The sequence below is a fragment of the Ostreococcus tauri genome (genome assembly GCF_000214015.3).
Source record: "Ostreococcus tauri WGS project CAID00000000 data, contig chromosome 07, whole genome shotgun sequence".
Lineage (NCBI taxonomy): Eukaryota > Viridiplantae > Chlorophyta > Mamiellophyceae > Mamiellales > Bathycoccaceae > Ostreococcus > Ostreococcus tauri.
The window spans coordinates 113326-131543 of record NC_014432.2 but is presented as its reverse complement, the minus strand read 5'-3'; the positions used below and the strand labels follow the sequence as shown (position 1 = coordinate 131543).

Below are 18218 nucleotides of genomic sequence, written 5' to 3'. Positions count from 1 at the left end.
GGCGAGAGGTGCGTCTCGACGCCCCCGCGCGCGCGTTCGGCGACGCGCGCGCGGAGCGGCGACGGGAGAGGCGATCGCGCGCGCGCTGGGCTCGAGGAAACGGTCTATGAAACCGTCGACGATGACTGACGCGACGGACGACGATCGCGCGCAGGGACGACGGGAGGACGATGATGGTGACGTGGATGCGTCTCCGCGCGCGCCGCGACGAAGCGTGTCGTTCGATAACGCGCGGCGGGCGATCGAGCGGGGGAAGGAGCGGTGGCGGAGCATGCGGTTGCGCACGCAGTCGACGGTGGTGATGATCATCGGCGCGGCGGGACCGACGGTGGCGGGACACGCGTACGCGATTGCGCTGTGCTTTGCGTGTCAGTACGCGATGACGAAGGAGTTGTTTGTGTTCGTCAGTAGCGCGTACGCGGAGGAAAACGCGAGCGGCGAGGACGCGGCCAAGTTGCGCAGGACGACGAACGCGCTCCGGTGGTACTGGTTTTGGACGTTTGCGTTTTACGTCTACGGTAGGTTCGCGAAATATCTATTCCTCGGCTTCATGAGCGCCAAGGATTGGAGGGATCTGCTGAGCGAAGGACCGGAGGTGAGCCCGTGGGCGTGGGCGGCGATGCATCACACGTTTCTGAGCTTTATGGCGTACCTTGGAGGTTTAGTGTACTTTGTGTTGACGCTGCGCAAGGGGATATACGAGTATCAGTTCGCGCAGTTCGCTTGGACGCATATGATCCTCGCAGCGACGACGATGACCGGATACTTCAACGTCTCGAACGTCTTGGAGGGGATGATTTGGTTCGTGTTTCCGCTCTTCCTCGTCACCACTAACGACATCATGGCGTACATTTGCGGGAAGCTCTTCGGTCGAACGCCTCTGATCAAAATTTCTCCGAAAAAGACGTGGGAAGGATTTATCGGGGCGTTCATCTGCACGATTTTCGCCGCGCCTTTTATGGCGGCGTACTTGCAGAGGTCGGTGTACTTTACGTGTCCACCGAGCGGTGACATGTACTTCCGAGGCATCTTCTCGCGTCGCTCATGGTGCGTTCCGGGCGAACCGTTTATCGTCTCCGATAAGCCGATCACGATGTTCTTAGGTACTATCGCCGGTCCTTTCATCACGCGACTCACGGGATTGAGTCACGTGCGATGCTCGATGTTTATGGTGCACTCGTTCGCGCTCGCCATGTTCGCGAGCACGGTGGCGCCCTTTGGGGGGTTCTTCGCCTCTGGGTTCAAGCGCGCGTTCAAGATCAAGGACTTTGCGGAGACTATTCCGGGACACGGCGGTGTCACCGATCGATTAGACTGCCAAGTCATCAACTCGTGCTTCTCCTCACTCTACCTGTCCAACTTCGTCAAGCACGTGGGCGGTTCGCTCACGCTGGGCATGCTCCTGACGAAGATCGAGCTCGTATGCGACGAGCACATCGTGCAGCTCTACGAGGCGCTCGGACAGATGGTCAACGCTCGAGGCTTGACTGTGGCCGCGTCGAGCGCGTCCGCGGCAGCGGAAACCGCCGCGTCCTTGTAATCCTATCTGGCAAACTCAAAGCTAAACTCCTCGACGTCTCGTTACAATCATCAACCTACTCGATCGTCTATTCCTTTCCACCCTTCGCCGGCTGCGCATCCGCGATTGCCGCGAGGTACATGAGATTTTCCTGCAGCTTGGTCTGATACCGCGCGCACTCCGCGAGCTTACCGACGTTTTGATTCTCAAGAATGGCTAGGATCAGTTGTTGGTTCTCATCCAAGTACTTTTGAATAAGTTCCGTGGTGACCACGGCTGGGGCGTCGTTCTTGGACGCGTTCCCAGACGTGCTCGGATCCTGAGCGTCCGCCCCCGTCATGCGAGCTGCGAGCGCGCGCGCCGAGCGGGAGACGCGGCGAGGTCTGAGGACGCGAGCGGGACGAAGAAACGCGAGCGAGCGCGAAAGGCATGACCGACGAGACGAACGCGTGGTACTGCGCGCGAATGTGTTACGAATTACATGCTCTCTATCGACCGGTCACCCGCGTGCGTCGTTCGCGTCGTACAGTCGACGCCACGCGCGTCCCGGTTCTCCGCGCGCGCCGCGCGCGCTACGCCTCCCGGTCCTCGGCGCCCCCGTCGACGTCCTCGAACGCCTCGCCCACGAACGCCAGGGACCCGACGACGAATACCTTCAAAAACGCCAGCGCGGGATCCCGTCCGCGCTTCTTCGCCACGTCGTACGCCGCGACGGCGAGCGTTCCGTGCGCCGCCGCGACAAAGGCGCAAAACGTCCGAATCTCACCCTCCTGCGTCGTCGTCAGCACCCCGATCCGGCTCCAATCACCACTGAATCCGGCGTCGACGACACCCGCCAACGTCAGCGCGATCGCTCCCTGCAGCGGACGGAAGTACCACCGCGCCGGGACGTCCCCGCACGCGTCCTCAAACTTCCTCCACACCGCCCTCGACGGGCCCCAGGTGAACCCATCGCCCCCCTTCCCCGCGCGCGCGCGCGTCACCGCCCGCTCGCGCCCTCGCCGTCGTCCCGCGTCCCGTCTCGTCGTCGACGCGACGCCGACGCGCGGATCACAGACGCGATGCCGCATTGTCCTTCGCGTCGCCCAATGCCGCGCCGACGCGCCCTCGTGCTCGCCCTCGCCCTCGCCCTCGCCCTCGTTCTCGGCGCGCGCGTGGGCGAGGCGTCGTGCGACGCCCCCGCGTTCGCGTGCGCGCGATCGACGCCGACGGAGGGAAAGCTCACGCGATGCAGCGCGTCGTGGAGCTGTCGAATCGTCTGCGGACCGGGCGCGTCGTGCGCCGAGACCTTCGACGGCACCGCGGGCACGGCGACGACGCCCACGGGTGAGACGGTGACGTTCGAGGCGTCGACGGAGAAGAACGCGCTGGGACCGACGACGTTCGGGGGAGACGCGAGCTGCAGCGCGGTGGGGTGCGACGCGTACGGGACGCGCCTCACGGCGCAGAACGCGGCGCGGACGTCGCGGTTCGACAGCGATTGGTGCGATGTGAAGGAAACGAGCGAACGGTGCGAACTGAGAGGGGCGCCGAAGGATGGGACGTGGACGGTGTTCACGACGACGATGCGGTGTCGGAATAAAATTCTGCCGTGCGACGCGACGGCGCGCGCGGAGATTGAGTTCATGGCGGAGGTCAAGGTGGACGCCACGCCGAGTCCGCCGAGTTCGCCGCCGCCGCCGCCGCCGCCGATGTCGCCGCCGAGTCCGCCGTCGCCGCCGAGTCCGCCGCCGCCGCCGAGCGCGTTCGCTCCGGGAGGCTCGGGACGCCGCGCGCTGCGCGCCGGTCTCGTGATCCTACTCTGCTGCACCGTCGTCTACGCGGTCGTCGGGTGCGCGTACCTATGGGCGTACAATCGTGGTTGGGTCGAGGGGTTCGCCGAGCCGTGTTGGGACCGCGAGGGCGCGTTTTGCGAGCTCTTGTGGTGCTGGTGCGTACCCGCGTATTGGCGCGCGAGCGACGAGGCGTGCCTCGCCGCCTTCGAGGGCCGATCCGACGGCCCAGCCTCGCCATCGCGCGCGATCACGACCACGGCACCGCTCCTAGGGACCGACGGCGAAGAATCGGACTCCGATTGATGACGCTCCCGCTTGTACAACGTCCGCGAATTGTAACTGTTCACTGTTTGACGCACGTCGCGATCACCACGCTCGCGTTTCCGCGCGTTTTCGCCCGCGGCGTCGTCCGCGGACGGTCCAACCGCGCGCTACGTGCGCGAATGTCGTCGCCGAACGCCAAACGCGCGCGCACGGATGTCAAGGAACCATCGAGTTCAAAAGCTCCAGCTGACAGCTCCTCGAACGGTTGGCTCGCCGCTTTACACGCCGAGCGATGCGCGCGCAGGGGTATAGATGCGGGCGTGAGCGTCCAAGAGGCGGAGCGGAACCGCGCGAACGAGCGCGCGCGGGCGATCGCGACGACGGTGTTGGGTGGAGGCGGGCGGGCTGAGACGCGACGAGCGACGGATGTCGCGAGGCAGCGGCGGACGAATTCGACGAGCGCAAAGACGAGCGATGAGGCGGAGACGCGCGAGCACGATGCGGGTGATTTACGTTTGTTGACATACAACGTGTGGTTCGGAGATGTCGCTCAAGCGGCGAGATTGGAGGCGCTTGGAAAGGTCATCGCGGAGTGCGACCCACACGTGTTGTGTCTGCAGGAGGTGACGCCGCAGTCTCTGTTCGCACTTCGCGCGCACGAGTGGTGGAGCGAGTACGTCGTTGGTCCGAAACCGCAATTACAGGAGTACTTCAGCGTCGTGCTGTTCAAGAGGGAGATCGGGAGCGAGCTAGTGCGGCGAGACCAACATCCTTTTGCGAACTCGAAGATGGGGCGGTGCCTGGACATCGTGAGTTACGTACGGTGTCCACTCAGTGGGACGAACTTCGCGGTCGGGAGCTCGCATCTCGAGTCCTACATCAGTTCCAATCGTACCAGCGCTCAGGAGCGACGAGTGCAGATAGAAGAGTGTTTCTCGCGGCTGAACAAGCACGCGAACGCGATTTTCATGGGCGACACGAATTGGGACGATAAGGATGGAGACGTACCTCTGCCGGAGGGATGGCGAGACGCGTGGCTCGAGCTTCGCCCGGATGAACCTGGTTTCACGTACGACGCGCGCAAAAACGACATGCTACGCGGCTACCTACAGAAGCGGCTGGATCGAGCGTTCGTTAAGCTCAAGCACTTTGACGTGAAAAACATCGAGATGGTGGGCACGCAACCGATTCCCGGTGTGACTTACCACAAGACTGTGAGTAATCGCGGGAAATCTGAGATCATCGAACTCCCAGTATTGCCGAGCGATCATTTCGGGCTATTACTGACACTTCGCGGAAAATCGAGGCGCCTCGACGAAGACGATGCAGTAGACTTGACCTGATTTTCCAATTTTCTGACATCATCCTAGATATAGCTAAAGCCGCCTCGCAGAGGCTCCAGTACCGGCAGAAGATGTATTGACTTCCTTAGGCTCGTCAGTTTTTGACTTTATCGGCGATTCCGCGTCCAACTGCGAGGCTTCGGCTTTTTCGTCCTCGACGATGCGCTTCTCCAGAGCCTCCGTCTCCTCCTTGATCACCTCCTCCTTGATGTGCTCCCTGGTGAATTGCGCCTCGTGCTTCGCCCGCTCGAGTTCGAGCTCGCATCCCTTCTTCTCGTGCCTCGCGTGTTCCGCCTCCAGCTTGGCCTCTTTCAGCTGTTTCTCGCATCCGCGTTCGGAGTCCGACGTCTTCTTCGCCTTCTCCGCCTCCAACTTCCACGTCTCCGCTTCGTGTCGCACCGCCTCCAACTCCGCCCGCAACGAATCATTCTCTCGAACATATCGTTCTCGACTCTTCCTCGCCTCGAACAGATCGTTCTCCGACCGTCCGATTCGCGCCAGCGCCTCCCGCAGATCCCCGTCCAAGCCGTCCCGGTGTCTTCGCACGTGCCGCTTGCTCACCACCTCTCGCCTCGAATACCTCGCCAGCCACATCACGACGACGACCAACGCGCAGACGACGTACCACGGGTTCGTCCTGCGCTCGATCGCGCGCACGGCTGCGCGCGAGCGACTCTTTCGCTCACGCGCGTCGCTGAACGGCATCAACCTATCACCCGTGTTCACGCGATGCGCCGCCTCGCCGAACGCGGGCGCGGGACCGGGCGCGCCGTACGCCATCGACACATCACTCCCGCGTCGTCGCATCCTCGCGGTTCGCTCGCGCGCGCGACGCGGCGCGCGCGCGACGCCGTGCGCGGTCGCGCGCCCGGGTTTGACGCTCGCGCGGGTCGACCGAACGACGCGGTCGCGCCCGCACACGCCCGCGCGAGCGTCCGCTCGATCGAGCGAGCGCGCGATCGCATCGACGCATGTTTCGCGCGGTGCGCGTCGAGACGGGAGGGCGCGCGACGGCGTCGGCGCGTCCCCACGTGCGTCGACGTGATGCGCGTCGCGCTCGAGTCGACCGGGTAACGAACGGGAAACGCCGCGCTGACGCCCGACGCGCGGGCGTTTTCACCCGCGCGAGCGCGCGGTCGAATGAAGCGTATTTCTCCGCGCGTCACGCGCCGGGGTGCTCCCGCGACGGGCGCTCGGAGACGTCACGGCACGCGCGGACGATCGTCGAAAGCACTCGCGCGTCGATGGTGACGATGCTCTCGACCGCACTGGTTGTGCTCGCTCTGTGTGACGTCACCGCGCTCTCTGTGCGCGCGGAGGAAGCGCTGACGCCGTCGAGCGAGCGAGAGGTGAGTGAGTTACGTTCGGAAGAGAGCGCGGCGTTCGCGGAGTTGCGAGCGATGGACGAGACGGAGCGCGCGGTGGAACGCGAGGCGGCGGAGCGCGAGAGCGAGTTGCAGAGAGAGGAGGCAAAGGTGAAGCAAGAGATGAAGGAGACGCCGAAGAACGACCGAAAAGGGAAGATGCGACGGTTAAGGGAGATACAGGAGGAGCTGGAGATCAAGCAGCTCGAGCTCGAGGGGGCGGAGAACGAGCTGCTGAAGAGCGATCAGACGGTGCAGGTATTGCAACAGGAGCTCGAGTTGAGGACCAAGCTGTACGAGCTGATGAAGGTGGAGCGTGACAAGGCGGTCGAGGAGGCGAGACTCGCGAGTGGGTTGTGTGCCCAGGTTGGTGGGTTCTAGGTCGCCGTAGCCGCTTGTTATTGCATATCATCATCGCAGCGCACCGCGAGAGATTCTCGTCTCGCGAACCAGCGTCGCCGAACGCCACTCCTCGACATGGAGAGCGAACTGAAGCGACAGCCCAAACTTCTGGAGGACGAGCTCGGTCGTCCACGTATAGCGTGTCGAGATGATTCCATGGCGGCCGCGGATGAGCTGTTCCGTAGGGACGTCTTTGAATCCTTCGCGTGCGCGCGCAGAGCGCTTGAGTCGCAGAGCGTGTTGGACTACGTCTCGCGCTGCACGGATGATCGTGTTCCGCCGCTTATGCTGGCCGAAAACCTCTCCATATCCGAGTGTTGCGAGTTTTTGAGATGTTTCAACGTTTCATCGGCGCCCGTGCTCACGGTGGACACGCTCAAGTTCGTTGGATGGTTCTCGACGGTCGACGCGTCATCCATAGTTTGGAATCGAATCGTGGCGACGCGACCACCGCCAGCGCACGTCGTCCGTCAGACCGCGAAATTGGCGGGAACGCCGCACGTACACTCCGCGTGGGGCGTTTTGCGCAAAGCCGTGCGCACAGTGACGTCGTTCGAGCGTCTGAGTGGCGACGCCGTGGAGCGTCGAGAAGTCGAGCTCGACAACGCTCGCCGAGAGTGGTTGGAATCGATCACAAAGGAGGACATCGAGCGCGCAATCGCGGAGGCGTTAGCCATGACACTTCACGACGCGCGACGAATGACACAGTCAGAGGAGGACGGTCGAATGGTGAGCCGCGTGACGGCGACGGACGCGGACTTGCTCGAACTTGTTCGATCCGGTTTCCTGAGGCACATCGTGTCGCCGGGAAGCGAAATTTCGCCAAGACAAGCGCATCCTTGTCATCGCGTGTGCGTGTACGATTTGAAGATCGACGAAAAAGATGAATGCAAAGAAAAGATGGTCATTCACGCGCTGATCAGCCAATCGGACATCGTTCAATTCCTGTACGAGAAGAGCTCAACGTTTGACGAAAAGCTTACACGAAGAAACTTATCCTCGCTTGGCCTTGGTAGTCGTAAATCGCATCGAGTGTTTCCGGACTCCGACGTTCTCTGCTGTTTTCCGCAAACTCGATTACTTGAGGCTTTCGGGTTGATGCACGTGACGGGACGATCATGCTTGGGTGTCGTCGACGAACCGCGAGGCAAGCTCGTCGACGTCCTCTCTCTCACCGATCTCACAGACGCCGTGTTCAGCGCTAGCGACTTCGTCGCCACTGTCGAGGACTTCCTCGCCAGTCGCAAATTAGACCGCATCCCACTCGCGGTGGTCCACGAAGACGCTGACTTCATCGATCTCCTCACCGCACTCGCCGAGAACGCCATACATCACGTCTTTGTCGTCGATTTGGAGAGCTCGCCGCTTCGAGTCGTCACGCCGACGGATATAATTTCGCGCCTGGCGCTTCCGTCCGCGCGTAAGCTCGGATGGCGATTCGATTCGTTCGACATCCATCCCGACACGTTCGAGTACAACCCCAGCGCCGTGAAATCGGCGAAGAAATGAAATTCAATCCAAAGTACCACTCCCACCCGACCGCGCACGCGCTTCACAGACCGACGCGCGCAGCCATGAACCGTCTTATGTCCGCCGGCATGCCCGGTGCCGCCCCCGCCGCGGGCGACGCCGCGCAGGTGGACACCGCGGAACAGGTGTACATCTCATCCTTAGCGCTGCTCAAGATGCTGAAGCACGGTGCGTCGACGCAGAAACTTGCGTTTGACTGAAATCTACGATCGCGAAAAGAATTGAGATCTCGCGTCTTCTCGCGCGCGTACGACGCGACTGACGGGTTCCGATACGAATACAGGCCGCGCCGGTGTACCCATGGAGGTTATGGGACTGATGCTCGGGCAGTTCGTCGACGATTACACGGTGAAGGTGGTCGACGTGTTCGCGATGCCGCAGAGCGGCACGGGCGTCAGCGTCGAGGCGGTCGATCCGGTGTTCCAGACGAAGATGTTGGACATGCTCAAGCAGACAGGGCGCGAAGAGATGGTGGTTGGGTGGTATCACTCGCACCCCGGGTTCGGGTGCTGGCTCTCTGGGGTGGACATCAACACGCAGCAGTCATTCGAGCAGCTGAACCCGAGGCTGGTGGCGGTGGTCATCGATCCGGTGCAGAGCGTCAGGGGCAAGGTCGTGATCGACGCGTTCCGATTAATCAATCCGCAGACGATAATGCTTGGGCAGGAGCCGAGACAGACGACGTCGAACCTCGGGCATCTGAACAAGCCGTCGATCAGCGCGCTCATTCATGGCTTGAACAGACACTACTACAGCATCGGGATTTCGTACGCCAAGTCGGTGCTCGAGGAGAAGATGCTGCTCAACCTAAACAAGTCCAACTGGAGCGCAGGTCTGAAGGTGAACAAGTTCGACGACACGGAGACAGAGAACGAAAAGGTCGTGCTCGAGCTCAAGGAGTTGGCCACCAAGTACGAGAAGGCGGTCGTTGAGGAGGACAAGCTCACGGCGCAGGAGCTCATCGTGAAGAACGTCGGTCAGCAGGATCCGAAGAAGCATCTCAGCGCTAAGGTTGAGAAGTTAATGTCGGACAACATCGTGCAGACGCTCGGGGTGATGCTGGACACAATTTGTTTCTGATTCGACGGGCAGAGCTCGTCGTTTCCTTAGCCTACAACTTGTCTATCGATCTTACCTAGCCTTTTACTAAGAGTTCATGACTGGGGCCCGCTTGCGTTCGTTGCGCGCAACAGTTCAAAGATCCCTCATGAGTCTTTAACATCGACGCTCGAGGGACAGCGGTTGGCATCCATCTCGGCCACGCGCGCGCTCGTGTGCAGAGTCGTGTTCACACTCATCATCTTCCTATCGGTTACACATCTAAGGATCAGGCACAACGTCTCGCGCACCAACGTCGGTCCAATCGGTGCTGAGCACGGTGCCGTTACTCTCAGTAAAAGATTTGTTCATCGCGCGTCGCGCATCATCGTCGGCATTGGCGTAGATTTTTTGGAATAGGTCGTTCAGTGCGGCGTCGCCGTCAGGCTCGTCCTTCAACTCTTCGTCCAGCGCGCGCTCTAGGGCGTCCCAATCCTTCGCCGTTCGCTTATCCGAGCTTAAAACCGTTGGGTTATGTGCGATCGAGACGTGATGCGCGGTGATCGATTGCGACAGCCCCCCGCTCGGACGACGCTCGATATCGCGCCACTGTCCCGGCGAGCGCTTGCGCATGCGAATCTCAATCTTTGTGGGCGACACGTTGACCGCACCTCCATCGGCGCAAACGCACGCGAAGAGATCGATCTCGAGCACGTACGGATCGTATGTCCTCGCGCAACCGTCTTCGTCGCTCAGCGCGTCGATGGTAAGCTTAAGCGCATCTCCCGCGTCGTTCAAATCCACCGTCACCGCGTCCGGTGAGACGCCTTTCGCAAACACCTCCAGAGTCACGTGCGTCTCAGACTGATACCACGTCCGCCTGTACCGCTCCGTCGCCGTCGTCGATGGTGACGCATCCAACATTCGCCCACCATCGTCCGTTCCCGCGTTCTCCCGCGCTAATCTCGCCCGTTTCAACCACTCTGCGCACTCCGCCCGCATCGCCGTTCCCGAGTGCGCGCGCGCCGTCGCCCGCTCCAGCGCCTCAATCGCCTCTGCGTGTCGTCCTAGCTTTTTACACGCGATCCCGAGTCGTAACAGCGCCTCGACGTCTTCGTCGTCCAACGACAGCGCCCTGCGCGCGTCCTCGAGCGCTTCGTCGTACAAACCGCACGCGATGAATGTTCTCGAGCGCTGACCGAGCAGTTTGACGACGAGCGCGATCTCCGAGCGCGCGTCGACGGCTTTCAGGGCGTCGTCAAGAATTTGCAGGGACTCATCGTAGTCGTCGTCGTCGAAGGCGGCGCGCGCGGCGGCGAGCGGGTCGGTCATGGGCGTCGACAAGTGGGGAGTCGGCGGCTGCGACGTTGAAAAATGTGCGACGACTCGGTGTAAAAACTTCTAGAGCAACGAGCGCGCGAACCAGGACGGTTACTCGATCTGCCACACGACATCGCGTCGGCCTAGTTGCTCGTTGACGACGCCGTCCTTGTCCTCCTGGTGCCAGTTCATGCGAACGTTGTACAGGCGTTGGTTTTCTTGGCGACGCACCATGTCGAGCGTACCGGAGATGATCTCGCCGTCCGAGGCGTGAACCTCGGGCCACATGTGGAACGACTGTTGTCCCCAGTGCGTGGCGCCGTTCGCATCGGGCTCCGTGGTGAGAACGACCGGATTCTCGCACGGGTTCTCAGGGGAGCCAGCGAACGTGACGTCGAACCAGCCGCAAAACGCGCCGACGCGAGACTCCCCTGGAGCACCGGTGCGCTGTGGGAAGAGCTTCATCTTGAAATCAACGTTGCGAAGTTGTTCGATGTCATCCATCGTCGCCTTGTTCAGGTCGAACTCAGCGACGGTGATCGGCCTGGACATGAGCTGCGACGGGTGCACGTCGCTCCACGCCGCGGTGTTCAGATAGTGCTCTCGCTGCTCCTCTTCGAACTCCCCCGTCATGCACGAGAGGTCGATGCCGTAGTTCTCGTTCGTGTCCGCGACGAACTGATCCCACACGTTCATGGACTCCTGTAACTCTTGATACTTCATCCCGCTCTTGTTTGACTTTATAGCCGCCAGGTACATCTTCGCCCGCGACGGGAACATCGCGCCTCCCGGCTTCATCCACTTATCCCTCGCCTTCATCACCGAGTCAAACATCGACTCACGGAGTAAAAAATACCCCATCCACTCGCTGATGATGACGTCCACCTTCTCCGGCAGGACAACCTCCTCCATCGAGCCCTGAATCACCTCCACGACGTCGCTCAGCCCGTTCGCCGCGACGATTTTCCTCGCCTGCACCGCCATGTGCGTCGCCTCCACCGCGTACACCTTCTTCGCCCCAGCCTGCGCCGCCCACATCGCCAGCACTCCGCTCCCCGTCCCCACATCGAGCACGACTTTATCCCGAAACGACTCTGGATTCAACCGCACCGCGTCGCTGTACGCCGTCATTCGATTCTGATCCTCCAGCATATCCTTCTGATGGTACAGGTACCCGTACGTGCAGAAATAATTTGCAAAATCCGCGTCACCAATGTCTTTCGGCTTCGCCAGCACCGCCGACGCGCTCCGCACGTCCGCGTCCGCGTCCATGGCTTCGGGCGGCGCCATCGTCCGCGGTCGTCCGCGTCCACGCGCGCTTCGTCGTCCACGCGCGCGTCCGAGCGCACGTCGCGCGAGGACGACCGCGCGTCGACCGTTCGCGACCGCCGTCGCGGAGCGATGCGCGCTCGGGACGCGAGCGCGAGTGCGGACGCGCGACGCGCGATCGACCGCCGGCGGCGCGACGCCCGGGCGTTCACGGCTCGCGTGAAACCATGACACGTCCCGACAGTACGCACCGATCGTCCGAATACTCTTTTTATCTCCGACGATATATATATTTACTCGGACACATGCATCGTACACACGACGATGATGTACTGTGTAGACGCACGACGACGACGCACACGCGCCAACGGCTCGCGCGCGCGCGCTCGGGGCGCGACACCGCGACGACGACGCCTCGGCGGGATGAATCCCGAGTACGATTACTTGTTCAAGCTCCTGGTGCGTCGCGCGTCCGTCGTCGACGCGCGCGCGCGGGGTGGGGCGAGGACGACGCGCGGTGCCGCGGCGATGTTTCGAGATCTCGCGATTGATCGTTTGTTGTCGCGTGCGTGCGCGCGCGTGGGGGTGGGGAGGCGCTCGCGCGCGCGGTGGAGGCGGTGAAAACCCCGCGCGTGGTCGTGGACGACGCGCGGGCGCGTGAGGGACGACGGGGGCGGAGGTGGGGGACTGACCGAGGCGCGCGTCGCGCGATCGCGCAGCTCATCGGCGACTCGGGGGTTGGGAAATCGTGCCTGTTGCTACGATTCGCCGATGATACGTATACGGGGACGTACATCTCCACGATCGGGGTGGATTTCAAGATTCGCACTGTGGAGCTGGAGGGGAAGACGATCAAGCTTCAGATTTGGGACACCGCGGGACAGGAGCGCTTCCGAACCATCACGTCGAGCTACTACCGAGGCGCGCACGGGATTATCGTCGTCTACGACGTGACCGATATGGAGAGTTTTGAGGCGGTGAAGGGTTGGTTGAACGAGATCGACCGTTACGCGAACGAAAACGTGAACAAGCTGCTGGTGGGGAATAAGAGCGACTTGACGAGTCAAAAGGTGGTCGATTACGCCACGGCGAAGGCTTTCGCGGATGAGATTGGAATTCCGTTCATAGAGACGTCGGCGAAGAACGCGACCAACGTTGAGCAGGCTTTCATGACCATGGCGAACGAGATTAAGAATCGCATGGCGAGCCAACCACAGATGAACGCCGGACCGCGAGGCAACACGGTGCGCCCGGGCGAAGGTCGCAGCGTCAACGCGAAGAGCTCTTGCTGCTAGTTCTCCTCCACATGAGATTCCAAGCACTTGCGTTTCTCTCAGCGCGCGTCTTAGACGACGCTCTGTTTAATTCAATGATACATGCCTGTACAAGAAAGACGCGTCTCGGACCTCGCGCGCGCGCGCTCGTGAAAACACCTAGTCTCTCTCGTGCGGTCGCCACGACGTCGGTCAGAGCAATGCGTCCGTGATAATGTTTACAAAATGCGTCTAGAGCGCGCTCGCGCCTACGTCGGCGTCAGTGACGGCGTCAGTGACGTCGTCGTCGCCGTTCGACGCCGCCCCGACGTCGTCCGCGAGAAAGCCCGCGTCGTCCGTCGCGTCATCCGTGATCACACCGACGTCGACGTTCGCCTCGCGCGTCGAGGCACATCGCGCTACCGACGATGTGAACAACGACCCTCGCGCGAGCAGCGTAAACGCGTACTTGGCGCGCGCGAACCCGCGCGTGAGCGCCGCCGCCGCCGCGTCCGCCGCGTCCCCCGCGCGCGTCCGCCGCGTCTCCATCGCCTCCACCCGCGCGCGCAGCGCCTCCACCACCCGTCCAAGCTCCCGCACGCGCGCATTCGTCGACGCACCGACCTCGAGATCGTCGCTCGACGCCCGCGCGTCCTCCGCGTCGCCCGGCGACCGCAGCGCGTCCCATCCGTTCACCCCCCACGCCGCGGTCCCACCCAGGGCGCCGCTCACCTCGACCTCGGTCCCGTTCGCGAGCTCCCCGAGCGCGACGCGCGTCGCCGCGGACCCCGGACGGGTCTTCGCCCGCGCGCGGCGTCGCGACGGTTCGTCCCCGGAGTGACGATTCATCCCGTCGCTCGGCGACGCCGTCGTCGCGGCGACGCGTCCGTCGCTCGGCGACGTCGCGTCCGCGTCCGCGTACCTGTGCGTCATCGTCGCCGTCGCCGTCGTCGTCGTGTCGTCGTCGTCGTCGTCTCCGGCGTCGCGTCGACGCGCATCGCGGAATCGTCGTCGTCGTTCCCCCGCGACGCACCGGTCGATCGATCGGTGACGCTCGTCGATCGATCGGTGTCGTATGTCGATCGATCGGTGACGCTCGTCGATCGATCGGTGACGCTCGACGTCGCCCATCGATCGGTGACGCTCGTCGATCGATCGGTGATCCCTTTCGATCGATCGGTGACGCCTTTCGATCGATCGGTGACGCTCGTCGATCGATCGAGCTCGAGCCATCGCGCGATTCGACGCCCGCGCCGCGGCGACGCGCGCGCGATGGGGCAGAAGAAGGGCTCGAAGGTGAAGCGGCGCACCGCGGGTCGGGCGACGAAGACGCACGCGTGTAAGACGCTCCGTCGGACGGGCGAGGCGAGCGCGACGCACTTGGATGTGCGATACGAGGCGTTTCACGCGGCGGCGGCGGCGGCGAGGGGGGAGCCGGGACGACGCGGTGCGACGTCCTTGGCGCTGATCGACGAGGCGAATAAGACGGCGATCGATGAAGACGCGGGCGCGTACGTCGCCGTGGCCACCGGACGACGGTTCAGCACGAGAGCGGGGTTGGAGAGTCACATGAAGACGAAGGCGTATAAGCGGGCGTGCAAGGCGTTGCGGACGCAGGGGAAGCCGCATGACGCGCGCGATGCGGAGATGGCGGCTGGAATGGGAGCGCCGGATAATGGACGAGGATGAGGGGTCGTTTCGGGCGCGACGCGCGCGGCGGCGGGATGGGTTTTGCGCTTTCGGTTCGGCGTTCCGAACCAATGGCATGGCGGCGCGCGGTTTACGCGCGGTAGTGTACATGCGTCACATGCGTGAGGCGCTTCGCGGCTAAAGCGTGATCGCGCGGGGGCACGTCGTCTCGAGTGTCGTCATCATCGTCGTCAAGTTCGAGGTTAACGTCAGCAGCACGACGACGCGCCGGGCTCGGCTCGGCGAACGTCCAGTCGCGCGACGTCTGACGTGCCCTTACGACCCGGGTCGTACCCGAGCTTCACCCCGCTACTCTCATTCTTGACGTCTAAGACTCCGGTGTCAATCTTCGCCAACACTGCCCCCGCGGTGGCGACAAAGGCGTCATCGACGCCGAAAGCTGACTTTGCGCTCGTCTCGACGAATAACAAGCCATTCTCTCGCGCGAACATCTCTCCCTCCTCCGTCGACACCGCGCGTCGATGCGAGACGTCCGACTTATTCCCCACGAGCATGATAACCATATTATGATTCGCATTCGCCCGACAATCTTGTAACCACGACGAGAGGTTATCGAACGTCTCCCTGCGCGTCACGTCGTACACCAAGAGCGCGCCCGCCGCGCCTCGGTAATAACTCCTCGTAATACTCCTGAAGCTCTCCTGTCCCGCCTACGAAGCGATGCAACGCGTACGTCGTACACACTCAGTCACCACGCTCGAATCCCACGTCGCGTCCGTGATCGATCGACGAACGTTCCCCGTTCGCGACGCGACGTCTCGTCGCCGCGCACCGTGTCCCAGATCTGCAACTTGACCTGTTTCCCTCCCGCGGTCACCATGCGCGACCCGAACTCGACGCCGATCGTGAGGTCGTGCACGAGTTGGAACCGCTGATCGGTGAACTGCAGGAGCAGGCACGATTTACCGACGCCTGGAAGCGCGCGTTGAAGAAATTCCGTCAGTCGATGGAGTGCGCGTCAACGAACGTGCCTTCACGACGCGTGTGCATCGACGAACGCGAAGACGGCGACGCGAGCGACGCACCGGTGTCACCGATGATGATGTACTTGAGGAGGTAGGCGTAGGACATGGCCGCGACGTCGAGCGTCGGGCGGCGATGTGTGGTTCGACGCGCGCGCGAGCGGAGAGCCAGAGGGGAGTCGGCGCCGGCGCGTCAGAGAGGAGCGATCGAGACTCGGTGTGACTACGATTTCACTACGTTTCCGCTATGTACGTCCATTGTGCTAGTTCTATGCGCGCGAAGCGCGCGGGCGGCGCGACGGGAGGCGCGGAGAAAGACCCTGAGCTCGCGAAGGCGCCATCGAAGCTTGACGAGCGGCGACGCGCGCGCGGCGGACGACGAACCGAGCGCTTTGGGTAGCACGATCCCGAGCGAGGCGTATCGCACGTTACTCCACTGTCGCTTCATCTCAAGCGCCGTCATCTCTTTCTCGCGAGAGTCCCCGAGGGCTTTCACGAGGTTGCGAACCAGAGCGTTCGCTCGCAAAACAATCATCATCTCCTTTGGGAGATTGTTTCCGATGATCGAAGCCTCACCGAGACCGGGCCTGCGGTCACCGAACAGCTTGAGCAACGCCTCGCGATCGATGGGTTTTCCGTCCGGCGTCTTTCTCGCCAACGTCAATGGCATGAGCCACGAGAACTCGCTCGGTATTCGGAGCGCGTCCGAGGCTCGCGACGCGCGTTCGGCGTCGCCGACGGCGATAGATTCCCATAACTCGCACATCGCCCGTCGAGTGTCTTCGTTGAGCTCGGAATATAAGCCGTGATCGAGGAGGACGACCTGCGTTCGACCGCTTCCGTCCGGATGCAAGCGTACGAGGAGGTTCCCCGGATGCGGATCTCCGTGCATGAACCCGTGGCACAAGAGCATCCTCGCGAAACAGTCGCTCAGCGCCAACGCCGCTTTTTCGAGATCGATCCCCTTGGCGCGCATGGCCTCGGTATTCGTCACTTTCTCCCCTCGAATAAACTCCATCGTGAGCACGCGCTTCGTGGTGAAGTCCCAGAAAACGCTCGGCGAGTCCACCGTCGGCGTGTCCTCAAACGCCTTCTTCGCCCGCTCGCAGTTTCGCCCCTCGGCTTCGAAATCAATCTCCTTTTCCAGCCGAGACTTGAACTCGCTCACCATGAATCCAAAGTCAAACTCCGGGAAGATGAAATTCGTAAGACGCAACAGCGCGCGCATCGTCGCTATGTCGGACTTTATTTGCGACGCCAATCCCGGACGCTGAATCTTCACCGCCACCTCCTTCCCCGACCCCCTCAAAACCGCTCGATGCACCTGCGCCAAGGACGCCGCCGCCATCGGCACATCATCAAACGTCTCGAACAGCTCCTCCGGCGACGTCCCGAACTCCTCCCGAACGAGCTCGCGCGTCGCGTCCCGTCCCGCCGCCGCCGCGTCGTCTTGCAATCGACTCAACTCCCGCACGTACGCCTCCGGCACCCCCCCACTCGCGCCGACGAACTGTCCCGCCTTGACGTACAACCCACCGTTCGCTTCGCACATCGCTCGCAACCGCGTCGCCCCTCGCGCGTGCGTCGCCTCGAGCGCCGAACCCGCGCGCGCCTTGTACTCCGCCGCGATCGACGCCACGACCACCGTCGCCCGCACCGCGCGCCCCGCCCCCCCCCCCACGTCCACGACGTCGTCCATCGCCCACGCCCACGCGAGCGCGCTCGCGCCGAGCGTCACCGCGCCCGTCGCGAGTCGTCGTCGCTCGATGACCCATCCCATGGCGAGCTCTCGATCGCCCGCGCCCGCGCGCGCTCCGCCTCGATCGCGCGCGCCGCGAGCGCGCACGCGGGCAACGCCGCGCACGCGAGGACGAGCGCGCGCGCCCCCCCGTTCGCGCGCACCTTCACCCGCGCCAGCGTCATCGACCGACCCGTCGGCGCGCGCGAATCATTCCAATCGAACGATTCCCTCGACGCGTCGACGCACTCGATCGATCGACCGCTCGATCGATCGACTCACTCGATCGACGCACGCGATCGATCGACTCACTCGATTAAATCACGCGATCGACCGAATCACGCGATCGACCGCTCACTCGATCGACCGACCGCTCACTCGATCGACTCACTCGATCGACGCACGCGATCGACCGAACCATTCGATCGATCGAATCACTCGATCGAACCACGCGATCGATCGAATCACGCGATCGATCGAATCACTCGATCGAACCGCTCGATCGATCGAATCACGCGATCGACTCACGCGATCGATCGAACCGCTCGATCGAATCATTCGGTCGATCGACTCACGCGATCGACGCACGCGATCGACGCCCGAGTAAATGAGGCTGTCGATCGACGAATCACTCGATCGAACCACGCGATCGACGCACTCGACCGATCGATCGATCGAAACACTCGATCGATCGAATCACGCGATCGAACCACGCGATCGATCGAATCACG

General features: G+C 62.6%; 16 protein-coding genes across 16 annotated transcripts; 8 read left to right on the top strand and 8 right to left on the bottom strand.

Moving 5' to 3' along the window:
* Positions 1-121: 121 nt before the first annotated feature.
* Positions 122-1540, top strand: OT_ostta07g00880 (Phosphatidate cytidylyltransferase; the record flags this gene model as incomplete). The annotated part of the gene is made up of 1 exon (XM_003080139.2): positions 122-1540. One exon carries the CDS (start codon positions 122-124, stop codon positions 1538-1540), a length of 1419 nt encoding a protein of 472 aa, XP_003080187.2.
* Positions 1541-1607: 67 nt separating this feature from the next.
* Positions 1608-1859, bottom strand: OT_ostta07g00870 (SSXT; the record flags this gene model as incomplete). The annotated part of the gene is made up of 1 exon (XM_003080138.1): positions 1608-1859. The coding sequence occupies one exon, from the start codon at positions 1857-1859 to the stop codon at positions 1608-1610; it is 252 nt and encodes an 83-aa protein (XP_003080186.1).
* Positions 1860-2091: 232 nt separating this feature from the next.
* OT_ostta07g00860 (unnamed product) lies at positions 2092-2589 on the bottom strand (the record flags this gene model as incomplete). Its single annotated transcript, XM_022983727.1, has 1 exon — positions 2092-2589. The coding sequence occupies one exon, from the start codon at positions 2587-2589 to the stop codon at positions 2092-2094; it is 498 nt and encodes a 165-aa protein (XP_022839363.1).
* Positions 2590-2607: 18 nt separating this feature from the next.
* OT_ostta07g00850 (unnamed product) lies at positions 2608-3597 on the top strand (the record flags this gene model as incomplete). Its single annotated transcript, XM_003080137.1, has 1 exon — positions 2608-3597. The coding sequence occupies one exon, from the start codon at positions 2608-2610 to the stop codon at positions 3595-3597; it is 990 nt and encodes a 329-aa protein (XP_003080185.1).
* A 140-nt stretch (positions 3598-3737) lies between these two features.
* On the top strand, positions 3738-4901 carry OT_ostta07g00840 (Endonuclease/exonuclease/phosphatase; the record flags this gene model as incomplete). The annotated part of the gene is made up of 1 exon (XM_003080136.1): positions 3738-4901. The coding sequence occupies one exon, from the start codon at positions 3738-3740 to the stop codon at positions 4899-4901; it is 1164 nt and encodes a 387-aa protein (XP_003080184.1).
* Positions 4902-4934: 33 nt separating this feature from the next.
* OT_ostta07g00830 (unnamed product) lies at positions 4935-5681 on the bottom strand (the record flags this gene model as incomplete). The annotated part of the gene is made up of 1 exon (XM_003080135.2): positions 4935-5681. One exon carries the CDS (start codon positions 5679-5681, stop codon positions 4935-4937), a length of 747 nt encoding a protein of 248 aa, XP_003080183.2.
* Positions 5682-6145: 464 nt separating this feature from the next.
* Positions 6146-6646, top strand: OT_ostta07g00820 (unnamed product; the record flags this gene model as incomplete). Its single annotated transcript, XM_022983726.1, has 1 exon — positions 6146-6646. The coding sequence occupies one exon, from the start codon at positions 6146-6148 to the stop codon at positions 6644-6646; it is 501 nt and encodes a 166-aa protein (XP_022839362.1).
* Positions 6647-6742: 96 nt separating this feature from the next.
* OT_ostta07g00810 (CBS domain) lies at positions 6743-8176 on the top strand (the record flags this gene model as incomplete). Its single annotated transcript, XM_003080134.1, has 1 exon — positions 6743-8176. One exon carries the CDS (start codon positions 6743-6745, stop codon positions 8174-8176), a length of 1434 nt encoding a protein of 477 aa, XP_003080182.1.
* A 65-nt stretch (positions 8177-8241) lies between these two features.
* OT_ostta07g00800 (Rpn11/EIF3F C-terminal domain) lies at positions 8242-9277 on the top strand (the record flags this gene model as incomplete). The annotated part of the gene is made up of 2 exons (XM_022983725.1): positions 8242-8365; positions 8481-9277. The coding sequence occupies 2 exons, from the start codon at positions 8242-8244 to the stop codon at positions 9275-9277; spliced, it is 921 nt and encodes a 306-aa protein (XP_022839361.1).
* Positions 9278-9517: 240 nt separating this feature from the next.
* OT_ostta07g00790 (HSP20-like chaperone) lies at positions 9518-10567 on the bottom strand (the record flags this gene model as incomplete). Its single annotated transcript, XM_003080132.1, has 1 exon — positions 9518-10567. The coding sequence occupies one exon, from the start codon at positions 10565-10567 to the stop codon at positions 9518-9520; it is 1050 nt and encodes a 349-aa protein (XP_003080180.1).
* A 99-nt stretch (positions 10568-10666) lies between these two features.
* On the bottom strand, positions 10667-11845 carry OT_ostta07g00780 (Protein arginine N-methyltransferase; the record flags this gene model as incomplete). Its single annotated transcript, XM_003080131.1, has 1 exon — positions 10667-11845. One exon carries the CDS (start codon positions 11843-11845, stop codon positions 10667-10669), a length of 1179 nt encoding a protein of 392 aa, XP_003080179.1.
* A 402-nt stretch (positions 11846-12247) lies between these two features.
* On the top strand, positions 12248-13119 carry OT_ostta07g00770 (Small GTPase superfamily, Rab type; the record flags this gene model as incomplete). Its single annotated transcript, XM_003080130.1, has 2 exons — positions 12248-12283; positions 12544-13119. The coding sequence occupies 2 exons, from the start codon at positions 12248-12250 to the stop codon at positions 13117-13119; spliced, it is 612 nt and encodes a 203-aa protein (XP_003080178.1).
* Positions 13120-13329: 210 nt separating this feature from the next.
* Positions 13330-14010, bottom strand: OT_ostta07g00760 (unnamed product; the record flags this gene model as incomplete). Its single annotated transcript, XM_022983724.1, has 1 exon — positions 13330-14010. The coding sequence occupies one exon, from the start codon at positions 14008-14010 to the stop codon at positions 13330-13332; it is 681 nt and encodes a 226-aa protein (XP_022839360.1).
* A 339-nt stretch (positions 14011-14349) lies between these two features.
* OT_ostta07g00750 (Zinc finger, double-stranded RNA binding) lies at positions 14350-14766 on the top strand (the record flags this gene model as incomplete). Its single annotated transcript, XM_022983723.1, has 1 exon — positions 14350-14766. The coding sequence occupies one exon, from the start codon at positions 14350-14352 to the stop codon at positions 14764-14766; it is 417 nt and encodes a 138-aa protein (XP_022839359.1).
* A 209-nt stretch (positions 14767-14975) lies between these two features.
* Positions 14976-15858, bottom strand: OT_ostta07g00740 (P-loop containing nucleoside triphosphate hydrolase; the record flags this gene model as incomplete). The annotated part of the gene is made up of 3 exons (XM_003080128.1): positions 14976-15437; positions 15560-15699; positions 15813-15858. 3 exons carry the CDS (start codon positions 15856-15858, stop codon positions 14976-14978), a joined length of 648 nt encoding a protein of 215 aa, XP_003080176.1.
* Positions 15859-15972: 114 nt separating this feature from the next.
* Positions 15973-17448, bottom strand: OT_ostta07g00730 (Protein kinase-like domain; the record flags this gene model as incomplete). The annotated part of the gene is made up of 1 exon (XM_003080127.1): positions 15973-17448. The coding sequence occupies one exon, from the start codon at positions 17446-17448 to the stop codon at positions 15973-15975; it is 1476 nt and encodes a 491-aa protein (XP_003080175.1).
* Between the last annotated feature and the right edge of the window lie 770 nt (positions 17449-18218).